Source organism: Odontesthes bonariensis, chromosome 13 (genome assembly GCF_027942865.1).
Source record: "Odontesthes bonariensis isolate fOdoBon6 chromosome 13, fOdoBon6.hap1, whole genome shotgun sequence".
NCBI classification, from domain to species: Eukaryota; Metazoa; Chordata; class Actinopteri; order Atheriniformes; family Atherinopsidae; genus Odontesthes; species Odontesthes bonariensis.
Genome location: NC_134518.1, coordinates 1,810,295 through 1,821,799, shown reverse-complemented (window position 1 = coordinate 1,821,799; position 11,505 = coordinate 1,810,295). Strand labels below are relative to the sequence as shown.

The 11,505-nt window shown below is 40.0% G+C and overlaps 1 protein-coding gene across 1 annotated transcript; it reads left to right on the top strand.

Annotated features, from left to right (window-relative positions):
* Window positions 1-248: 248 nt before the first annotated feature.
* LOC142397101 (uncharacterized) lies at window positions 249-2,837 on the top strand. Its single transcript, XM_075480455.1, has 6 exons — window positions 249-363; window positions 459-684; window positions 847-978; window positions 1,708-1,916; window positions 2,020-2,173; window positions 2,784-2,837. Exons 1-6 carry the CDS (start codon window positions 256-258, stop codon window positions 2,789-2,791), a joined length of 837 nt encoding a protein of 278 aa, XP_075336570.1. The 5' UTR covers window positions 249-255; the 3' UTR covers window positions 2,792-2,837.
* The last annotated feature ends 8,668 nt before the right edge of the window (window positions 2,838-11,505 follow it).

Here is an 11,505-nt window from a genome sequence, read left to right as displayed (position 1 = left end):
TCAACTAGTGCCATCCCACCAAGCCAGCCTCAAACTTCCAGTCCCATATCTGAAACTGCTGACAAAACGGTGAAATTGCCAGAGCCACCACAGTATGTATTGTACACAGATTCAGAGTTGGATATGGTACGTAGCCAGTACTTTGCACTGCTCCGCAGTGGAAAGGAAAAAGACTGCAAGATGTCTAAGGAGCTTTGCTGCAGACTCATCCGGAACACAATCACCAGCATAGTTGCGATCCTGCGTGCTAGTCCCATGGGAGAAGAAATAAAATACCCCTCCAAAGTTGAGATGAGAGCAATGGCACAGAAGATTGTCAACTATTACCCCATGTTACGTGATGATAACAGTAATATGCCATATGTAAGTAATGTTTTTTTTCTCTCTCTCTCTCTCTCTTTAAAAAAACAGCTATGACTGGGATTTAAGACAACCATAACATTTTCTTTTCACCACAGGTTACCATCTACACCAAAATGCACAAGAGACTTCAAAATATGAGGTCCCCAAGGAAGAGGCAGGGCTCCATGCCACAACGAGGCTCGGCCAAGAAGACTCTGTTCAGGTCGACAGGGACACATGGTGACATAAGTGGTGAAGCAAGTAGTGAGATAAGCGACACAAGTGGTTCTAGTGCTGATACCGTACTACTTGAGAGCAACGATGAGGACAACTCCAGTGCAGGTATGTTCTTAAAGTTGGAAAAAGTGAAAGTGTGCTGTACTGGTTTCTGTACATCCATGAAAAAACACTTAAACCTGTAATGAGACTGCATGTTTGTGCTTTCCTGTTAGTTTTCAAATCCTTACATTTTAATTTTTTTCAATTATTCTTCCCACAAAAAAGCATCCCCACTCCAGCTACCCTCCAGTGTGCAAAGGACGCCCAACGATAGCAACGTGGCTTCACCGCTATCATCCAACTCCTCCACATCATCCAGGACTGTGACAGATTCACCTACATTTGCAGAGGGTGTTGGTAAGCCCGCCTTCACTCTTTGCCACCTTTCAGCCTGCTATCTATGATAGATCTTGATTTTTAGATTAAATTACTTCCAAAAATATATCCATTGGCTCACAGTCATTGTCTACATTGAAGTGAACAGTTTTAAACAAAATTTTTTGGCCTAACTTAACTTGATTTGAGCCATTGTTTTACAAACAAGCATCTCAAACATGCATCATAATGCATTTTTATGTGTTAGGGCTAATGAAATGAATAAAGTAACTTTAAAATTTCAGTAAATTTTTAATACTTAATTAAAAAATTGCTTTACTCAAGCTTTTATTGCTTTTATTTTTTTTAACACTTGAGTTTGGTAGAAATATTACTTCTGATGGTGTACTTTTATATGGATTTTGTGAAGTCTAGTGGAGGGACTAGTTACAGATACAAATAGATAGATACTTTATTTTTGAAATAGGGACAATGCACATTAATGGACATAAGCATCAAAAGACCCTAACCCTAACCTACGCATCCACAGTCCCTGATTTAAAAACAAGTAAAACAATCACAATCACAATAAGATCATACACAGACAAGATAAAGCAGTACAGTAAAAGATGATGTGTAAGAAAACTCTGTAATTGTCTTGTAATTTAATATAAACAAACTTTGATTGGTCTTCTTTGATGTCAGTGTAAAAGTGTTTACTTTAAAATGTCTCTGTCTGACTCTCCCCTTTTCCTGTGTTATCAATTTTAGACAGTCTGAAGATGCAGGCTAGGCACTACCGAACTTTGAATAACCTGTACAAGAAGCCTAATGCAAGACCCAACTACAATGATGTCGCTCAAATTTTGGACCTCGAGTTTCAGGCCAGACGGGCTTTCATTGACAAAGATTTTACAAGGGAAGAAGAGCGACCCACAAAAATCTTTGAGGCATACCCGTGTTTTAAAGACATTCGAAATGTAAGGTTCTTAACTACTTTTGCTTAAATGATTTGCTTTTGTCTGTCTAGGCTGCCTTTAAGCTTTATCAGTGGTTGAATAACTAAACACAATTTTGTCCCAGGCAATGGATGAGCTGCGCCGCATCGTTGATAGCACCAACCGCAAATACACAGAGGAAATGAAAGGGAGATGGGCAGACTTTTGTGCTAAGGTTCAATTCTATGGCGTGTGGAAGAAAGTCCTGAAACCACCTTTCCCCTTGGATATACGTGGAGGTAAGTTGCTGTTCTATACAGTATACCAGGTTTGTCATCTATCTTCAAACCATTCCATTAAGAGCCATTTTTCTGTTCCATAGTGGATTTCTCTATCACCCTCGTCAATACACTCCCGTTACTTTTCCCCTCACCAAGTCCACCACCAAAGCGGCTTGGAAATGCCAGTGAGGCTCTCCTTCATATCCTCAAGGTGAGAATTATGTTGGTCCTTTACCAGCCACTGTAATGTGTCCTTCATTTACTCATTGTTGTGCATGTTCACACCTAATAAGAGCTACTTAACACTTCAGGTTCACTAGAGATTTAGAGAAAATTATTCATGCTCACAGTTCATAAAATCTCAGTTTTCTGTTTCTATTTCAAGTTTATTGACTGTATGATTTTGTTTTCTACATATCTGTGCAGTCTGTCAACTATTTCACTGACATTGCTGTCAAAGTCTACATCAAACATGAATTACAAGAGCATGACCTACAAACATTCTTTTGTTTCGACATACATCAGTTTGAGCATTCTGCTCTCTGTATCAATGACCCTCTTTTTAAGCAGTTTTGATGCACAGCATGTTCACACTCTCCACCATATTGTCCTTATCGTTCTGTTCCAGCCTGGTGAGGACCCTGGGCTCTACTTGGAGAAGCGGTCTCTCTCCTCCCCGGTGCCGCTTTTTGATGGAACAACCAGCATCGTTGCCGTGGGAAACAGGCCAGTGTGCAACCTCCCCCAGGAGGATTTTTGGGAAGGAATTTTAGTGTTAATGGCGTACTATTACGCTTTGCACCTGACATACCCAAAATGTGTTGCAACGGTCCTGTCTGTCATTCAGACCGTGGTCATTGGTGATGCTATCCACGGTCAAGACGCCACTGGCGCATATAAAAAAGCAATATCTGAATGGAAGTCGTTCACTGAAAAATAGGTGATAGTGAGAAGGATCTTGTCAGGTCACTTGTTTTGCTTTGTTTGCTGTGCCTAAGCTTGTTTTGTTCATAACTTGGCTAGCACATAACACAAGTTTTGTCCAGAGTCCTTTTAGTTTTAGTTAGATGTAGCACACAAAATAGATGTAGCACACATCCTTAGGTCTTATATGGCACTTTAACGATGGCCATTTTGTTTGCAGTGCAGAATTTATTTTTCTTTGTTAAGTCCATAAAAATACATTCAATATCTTCAAAAGGTCTTATTGTATATGGTACTTTAACTGAGACATGTTAAGACATAACTGAGAATGTTATGACTTTTGAGATTGTTTTGCATGTACAGTGTATTACATGTGATTTACACTGACATTGCAGTGTCAAATTTTTGTTGTGTGGGGTCGAAAAAAAAGGACTTAAAATGTGTTTGATTTTATGATGTTGGATCCCTGACAGTGTTTAAATAAATGTGGATATTTATCATGCAGTTCTGTGATTTCTGTAGAAAACGTTAAGATGTATATTCTAAAAATAAGGACAGGCTTTAGGTTTTAAGGTTTAGTTTTAAGATTAAGGGAGCCTTGTTTCAAGATAAACCAGCTTGGATTAAGACAGAGCTTAGTCATTCTTCCCTAATGCTGAGTATTTTTTCTCTAAATTTAATATATTTTTTTTACTTATCTTCAGCTTAATTTGCTTAGTAAGAAAACAAAATATGTAATTGCTTATTTTTGGTGTATTTAACTTATTTTGAGGCTGTAAAAAGTACAATTTTAATTCAATTCAATTCAATTCATTTTTATTTATATAGCGCCAAAAACAACAAATGTCATCTCAAGGCACTTAGATAGTAAGTCCAATTCAAGCCAATTGGAATTCAATTAATTAATAATAATCATAATTCATAAAATAATCCAATTCGTTCATATAGAGCCAATTCAAAAACAATTTCCTAGCTAAGAAAACCAACAGATTGCACTGAAAACTTTTTGTTTTTCGGTCCAATCTCCCGGCCTGAGCGGCGTGCCTGAGGCGACTGTGGAGAGAAACGACTCCCTTTTAACAGGAAGAAACCTCTGGCAGAACCAGACTCAGGAAGGGTGGCCATCCGCCTCCACCAGCTGGGGTTTGAGAAGACAGAAAGGGGGGGGGGGGCCGCGGCGGCACTGTAACACCATTCAAAGGATATCTGTTGGAACAGGGAAACACGAGTTAATGACCACAATAATATCACATATACATAAAGAGAGTAAAGTGAGGAAAGGTGTGTCAGATGAGGCCCCCCAGCAGTCTAGGCCTATAGCAGCTTAACTATGGGATGTTTCAGGATCACCTGAGCCATCCCTAACTATAAGCTTTATCAAAAAGGAAAGTTTTAAGCCTGGTCTTAAAAGTGGAAAGGGTGTCTGCTTCCCGGACATTTACTGGCAGCTTATTCCACAAGAGAGGGGCCTGATAACTGAAGGCTCTGCCTCCCATTCTACTTTTAGAAACTCTGGGAACCTCAAGTAAACCTGCAGTTTGGGAACGAAGTGCTCTGTTAGGAAAATATCTTACAATGAGATCTTTAAGATATGATGGAGCTCGGTCATTAAGAGCTTTATATGTAAGGAGAAGAATCTTAAATTCTATTCTGAATTTAACAGGGAGCCAATGAAGAGAAGCTAAAACTGGAGAAATATGATCTCTGCTGTTGGTTCTCATCAGAACTCTGGCTGCAGCATTTTGGATCAGCTGAAGGCTTTTCAGAAATTTTAAGTAAGCTGATCTTGAAACCTGCCCTTTTGGCTTATTTTAGGTCTTTTAAATACATCTGTAGATATGCTTATTTCTAGATTTAACAGAACAAATCACCAAATCATCCAAATAAGCCTCACTGAATGATAAACCGGACAAAACCACATTCATTAATCGTTGAAACGTCACTGGGGCGTTACGCATCCCAAAAGCCTTCACTGTATACTGAAGGAAATCATCGGGTGTGACAAAAGCGGAAATTTCCTGGGCTCGTGCTGTTAAGGGTACCTGCCAGTGTCCCTTCAGCAAATCCAGCTTAGTCACAAACTGGGCAGCCCCCACATGGTCCACACAATCCTCCATCCGAGGCAGTGGATAACAATCCGGCTTAGTCACCCCATTTACCTTCCTGAAGTCCGTACAGAAACGGTCTTCTCCACTGGCTTTAATAGCCAGGAGGCATGGCGAACTCCAGGCACTACTGCTTGCAACAGCAAGTCCATGTTTCACCATGTACTCCACCTGCGTCTTCAAACGGCGTCGCTTGTCCGGGTTCACTCTGTAAGGGTGTTGTTTAATAGGCTTGGAATCACCAACATCAATATCATGGCTGAGCACACGAGTCTGAGTGGGAATGTCTGCAAACAGCGACCTATAAGACTGGATCAAATGAATGACATCAGCCTGCTTAGAAAAATCAAGGTGAGACAACAACAGAGGTAAGTTTTCCAACATTTCTGAATTTGGAAACCTTCCTTCAGTGACAGCCGGTGAAAAAACGTCACCTTCTTGTTCAGCACTGGAAAGCTCCTCCCGTGCGTCCGCACCTGCCCACAGGTATCATATGATGTTAGAAACAGCTCTGATGTCACACCGCTGGTACCACAGGAGGTGTTTCTTATTCAGTTAGAACCAGAAAAAACTTAATGCTGATCCTGAACTGTCTGTGTACGGCTCAGCATCAAAAAACACAGCCACTGGTAAGAATTAAACAACATTATTACAAACTAACAAGTAAGAATAAAGCAGATTATGCTGAAATTTTATTTTTAACGATCTGACCTGAATTAAGAGAGGACAGACAATATTTAACCTAAACAAGTTAATCAGTTAGTCATTGAAAAGAAATGTCTGCTTTCTTGATGCTGTGCTGCTCCCAAAGTGAGATCTAACCGCAAATATTTCTGTCCTGCAGCAAACAACAACACAGGAGGAGAAACTGCAGTGGAGCAGTTCGGCAATAAATTAACAATTAATCATGGTTTACTAAAACTTCTCAAAGTTTCCCAAAAATTCTGTGTGTGTTTGTGTCTTCTTTTGCATTAAGACTTCCCGGACCTGGAAGAGGAGGACATGGAATCCAACTCATAATATGAAGACCACTGTTTGTTAATTAGGCCCCAATGAAAACAGGAGGTTTGCTTGAGCAAACCCAGAAATGCGATATATGTTTGTCATCTGTTGTCATCTGTTGTCCTAACCTGTGGTTGGGACAACCAGTGTTGTTTGTGTGTTGTTATGATCCCAAAACTGAACGATGATTTTTCCACAGCAGAATAATCCTTAAAACAAGGATTATACCAACTGTGCTGATGTTGATGTTGATCGTGATGATGTGTTCCCTAAATAATTTGAAGTTTTTTGCACAGCAAAATAAGGTGATGGTACTGGATTTCTCATTAAAGCTGCACAGCAGTTTGATGACTATTCTGGTTCCTAAAAGCAAGGGTTATACCAACTGGCCAGTTGTTTTGTTTTGGTTTATGTTTTTTTTATGATTTTTTTATTTGATTTTCATTTATTTTCTTTATTTTGGTTTTGTTTTGGTTTGGGGTATATATGAAAAATAAATAAATAAAGAATTGGGCATTAAAATGGAACCTTTTCACCTTTCAAACAGAGAGGCCCTAAGTAGTAAAATAAAGTGCAAATGACATTTTGCACTACTGCGCTGCGAGATTTGCTAATATTATTCCACAGATTCAGAACCACTACAGGACGTACGGCCGGAGGACTCATAAGCTTGAGTTCTGGGAGGCCTTTCCCATCATGCCAAGATGATGGTGGAGAACTACACAACGAAATTGTCACAAAAGAAAATTAGTTGGGGAGGGGATGCTGAATATCCCTCAAGGAAGCGATGTACTGGTGACCTCTCCTTCCAAGATTAGTTCTGGATCAGAATGCTGAACATACGTTCAGCCAAGAGGAAAACAGAGCACCGACAGGATTGGACCACAAGAGACCACACGACTCGCCATGTGGTCATCTAAGAAAGATATATCATTTAAAAGAAAAGTTAATCATAATTGTTCAAGAGGCTAATATACTCATATAGTCGAGCCTTGGTTAAATTTATATTTGTTGTGTTTCACTTTTTAAAGTGTTTAGCTAATTCCTCTTAAAGGCTGATAATGAATCATTTTTAGAATGTCAATTGCCAGTGGGGTGACTCAGCTGTTTGGAGCGGGACCTTAGACTTTGAAAGGTAATGAGGTGGTCGGTCGCCAAGTGCAACTAGGGGCCATAGGTGAATTTTTCCCGGTTCAGCCATCGGGTTTTCGCTCCTATTCGCTGCAAACGGTGGACGAGCCTGCTGGTGATGTTAATTTCCTTATGCACTGTTTGAGTTTCAAGATGTTAGAAATTTTTTGTAGCGTCGTTATTTATTATTGTGTGTTATGATGGTGCTTATGGGTGAGCAGGGCCTTGACACTGCTCAAACCAAATATAGTTTTCCACACAGAAGATGGGTTCGGGGCCACATGCACACAGAATAATATAAATATTTATCCTTGCATACACGTAGAGGCGTGACACTTATAGTTTTTAAGAAATGTGCTCATTTGCAGAGTTATAATCAGTGAGTTATGAAGGTCTTAACCCTCTCGGAAAGAGGTTCTGTTCCGAGCAAAATGATGGAATACTCCTGATAGAAAAGTTTTTTGCTAACGCATTAGAATTGTTTATTATATTTATTATTTCCACATGCCTGTGCAATGAAGACTTGCTTGCTGCTGATAAACGCAATGAAGAAACAGCTTACACATAGACGCGTACATTATGATGAGGAAAAATCTCCTCTCTGGTTGTGCTACACCTTAGGTGGCCGCAGACTTGCAGTTTGGGGCCCTGCTAGGTTGGCTGCCGCTAACAGGGGTGACACAATACAGAATATAACACTCCGACCTCATTTTAAGGTTGACATGATGAAATCATGCCAAGAGGGGGAATGTTATAAATTGGCTTTATTCTTAGACTTTATGTATTCATATTCAGTAGTTCTCTAGATAATCTATGTTCCTAGTTCGTATGTTACACTCTGCTCATACAACGCAATGTATGTCCAACACTTTAAGATGACATAGCGGGATAAAATAACTGGGTCAGATAAAGCGTCTCGAAGAACAGATAGGTCTGGTGCAGTAGATACAACACTCACACACACACATCGCTTTTCACATCCAAAGAACATGACGAAGACGGTGGATGGCCTGCTCACATCATGAGTAAATATTCAATGATGCGTCGTCAAATGTAGGTACAACCTCTGAGATAAGGGTGAACATAAATATGAAATGTTTCCGGATCTCGGGACTTGGTCGGACGGATTTCATGCGAGAACTCTGTCTCTCCAAGTCCAGCGCTGATACTTGACCTGTGACCTCCAATAAATACTTTGTTTAACTTAAGACTGCTCCAACTGGTTCTTGGGCTTCCAATATAAAGAATCGGGCTAACACCTGTGTTCATTATCATCAGCTGCACTCACTCACCATCAGTATTTCTGTCAGAACCACTCTCGTCAAAACGAGACGAGAAACAGAGATGAATTTCAGAAGCTTATTCTGAATGCATACAATTATGTTTGGCGGTATGGCTCTGTTCGGAGGAAGTTCCTGACTTTTCCATGAGCTCCATGGAAGCCAAGACAGGGAACAGCAGCATCCTCAGGAGGAGTGCCTTCCATTTGCTGTAAAGACAACAAACCCCCTAGAACAGAGCAAGCAACAATGACAACAATATGACATTGTTTGGCAATGAGAAGTCGGTGGAGCAGGGGAGGTGGTGGGTGCAAGCAGAAGCAAAAAAAAAAGCAGTGACAGCAAACCTAGTTTAAATGAGTGCTCCAAATGCCAGCATCCAATTGCGAGCAGCAGCTGATTACCCATTGAGCGCAGCTGGTTGTGGACAGCCATAAGGGTTGGGACGGCGTCAGCCAATAGGCAAAGGGCGCGTTGACTAACGTGGTCTGCCAGAACTAACGCGGTGCTCCGTTTAATCACCCTCCACAGTATTTAGGCTACGGCTACACGAAAACGAAACGAGGGGTTTTTTTTAAAACGGGTACGAAAATTATTGTGGCCATACGGCAACGCTGCTGTAAAGACAGGTCCAGACGAAAACGATGAAAAACGATGAAACGATGCAGTACACACGAAACACCTCTAGGTGCGCTGTAAGCCACCCCCATTGGTTACACCAGAACAGTAGAAGAAGCAATGCGCATGCGTGTACGCCCCTACTCCTACCAGCGCGAAGCTCACGTTGTTCCTTCAACAACAGCCGCTGTAGTTAGCAGTGTCTGCAGCAGTGCTGCTATCAATGTTGTGGGGTCCATGATGATCGCTGTCTGTCCTTGTTGTGTTGTCTTCTTCTTCCGGATTTTGAATGGAAGCCGCTTTTTGTTCTGGTCACTGACGTATGTGTATACGTCACTGCGTTAGCCATGTGGCTATGACGCAGAAACGAATCCGTTTTCGCCGTAACAATGGAAACGAAACGACCCCGTTTTCAAATCTTCCCACTCTGGAACCCGTTCTCAGAAACTATCGTTTTGGGGTAGTGGGAACGCCGGCTCCGTGTGGCCGCGACAGCCAAACGATAAGAAAAAGTATCGTTTACAGTGAAAAACGTTTTCGTGTAGCCGTAGCCTTAGTCTCCCGGTTTGTTCATGCTCATTGCCAGATCCTCACTTGTCACAACGAAGTTAAGTATCTGTTAGTAGCCATAGCCATGTTTTAGTTTTTGGTATCCGGCTCAGCCACGCTTTTTGTTAAAACCTGTTTTTGAAGAATCTGCATCCGCATCCTTCCTCGCACCCACCCTACCTGACAATTTGCAGCACGTTTTTCCTTAATGTGCAAATGTTTTTCTTAATGTGTTGTTATAGGACTTTTAGTGAGTTTTTCTTAATGTGTTGTGTTGTACTCACTTGGAAGAGGCCATTGGACAATAGCATATTGCTGTCAGTGCTCAGCTGACGAGCATAAACAAATGAATACAAATAGGATCAACAAAATTGCTGAAATAACTCTAGTTTACAAGCTATATTGAAGAATAAACATTAAATATTTTCAAATTCTTAAGTGAGGTAAAGTAGGTTAGAAATTCTCACTGATGCAGGAACACATACGATACTTCTCAAAGAAAATAGGGTTGTGTGATTATTACAAAAAAGCAAACATTGCCATATGTATTGTACCAGAACCACATTTAACTATTATAAGGCTTGGTAGAATCTTTAAACAGTAAAATAAATATCGCATACAGTAGACAGTCCCACATGCACATATCTAATTTGAACCTTTTATATTTGATATGTGCGACAGCCAAGAAGCAAAGAAAAAGCTGAAGTAAATATAAGTGAACAAGGCCTTAGATTAAAGAGATGAAGAAAAAAAAAAGATCAAAATGTTTCTTAAGATGATTTGAAAGTGTTTGCTTGTCCTGTTTGTTGTTTTCCTGTTGTGATCTATAATTAAGTGCTCCTGTCATGTGGCTGTGATGGCATCGCTTTTGGCCTACCCTCAGAGTACTGCCCCCTTTCCCATTCACATCCTGTCACAACATGTGCATGAGAGCTGTGCTCCACAGAGGATGAAAGAGGACCTGACTCAAATTGAATGTGATTAACATTAACTGGAAACAAAACAGCATGTAATTCATGTCCACTTTAATGAGGCAAACTTACATGACAGAATGGGTGCAATGAATGCTTGAAAGGCTGCAAGGATCAGCTCTGCACACCCATGTGTCTTTTAAAATATATTCATATACTCATGAAATACAGCACAATGGAGGGCATTGATGAAAAAACTAGTTACTGTACAAAGCTCGAATCACTTGTAGCTAATTTTACGATGACCGTGCAGGAACCTGGGTCAACCCTCAAGTAAACTCTACAAACGCATTAGTCAGGCTTTCAACTACGGAAGCTTATTGCATTCACTTGATAAATTTTTTTTTTGGTTTGTTTTACTGAGTAATTATTTGTGTTTTTCTGAGTAATTTATTTTTTTGTCTGTTTTTCAGAATAATTATTTCTGTTTTTCTGACTAATTTATTTTTTTTCTGTTTTTTGGAATAATTATTTCTGTTTTTCTGACTAATTAATTTTTTTCTGTTTTTTGGAATAATTATTTCTGTTTTTCTGAGTAATTTATTTTTTGGCTGTTTTTTGGAATAATTATTTCTGTTTTTCTGAGTAATTTATTTTTTGGCTGTTTTTTGGAATAATTATTTCTGTTTTTCTGAGTAATTTTCTTTTTCTGTTTTTCGGAGTAATTTTTTTCCTGAGTTTACAGAGCATTTGAAGATCCATTCATTCATTGAGAGCTCGACTTCATGGTTACAAACATGACCGACTTGTTCAGTTTAATCAAGTTTTAC

Bases quoted from the DNA above. Each gene is read 5' to 3' on its own strand.
- LOC142397101 (XM_075480455.1), top strand. From the start codon at position 256: ATGGGAGAAGAAATAAAATACCCCTCCAAAGTTGAGATGAGAGCAATG. The intron at 364-458 runs GTAAGTAATGTT...TTTTCACCACAG, and splicing joins ATAACAGTAATATGCCATAT to GTTACCATCTACACCAAAAT. The intron at 979-1,707 runs GTAAGCCCGCCT...TATCAATTTTAG, and splicing joins TACATTTGCAGAGGGTGTTG to ACAGTCTGAAGATGCAGGCT.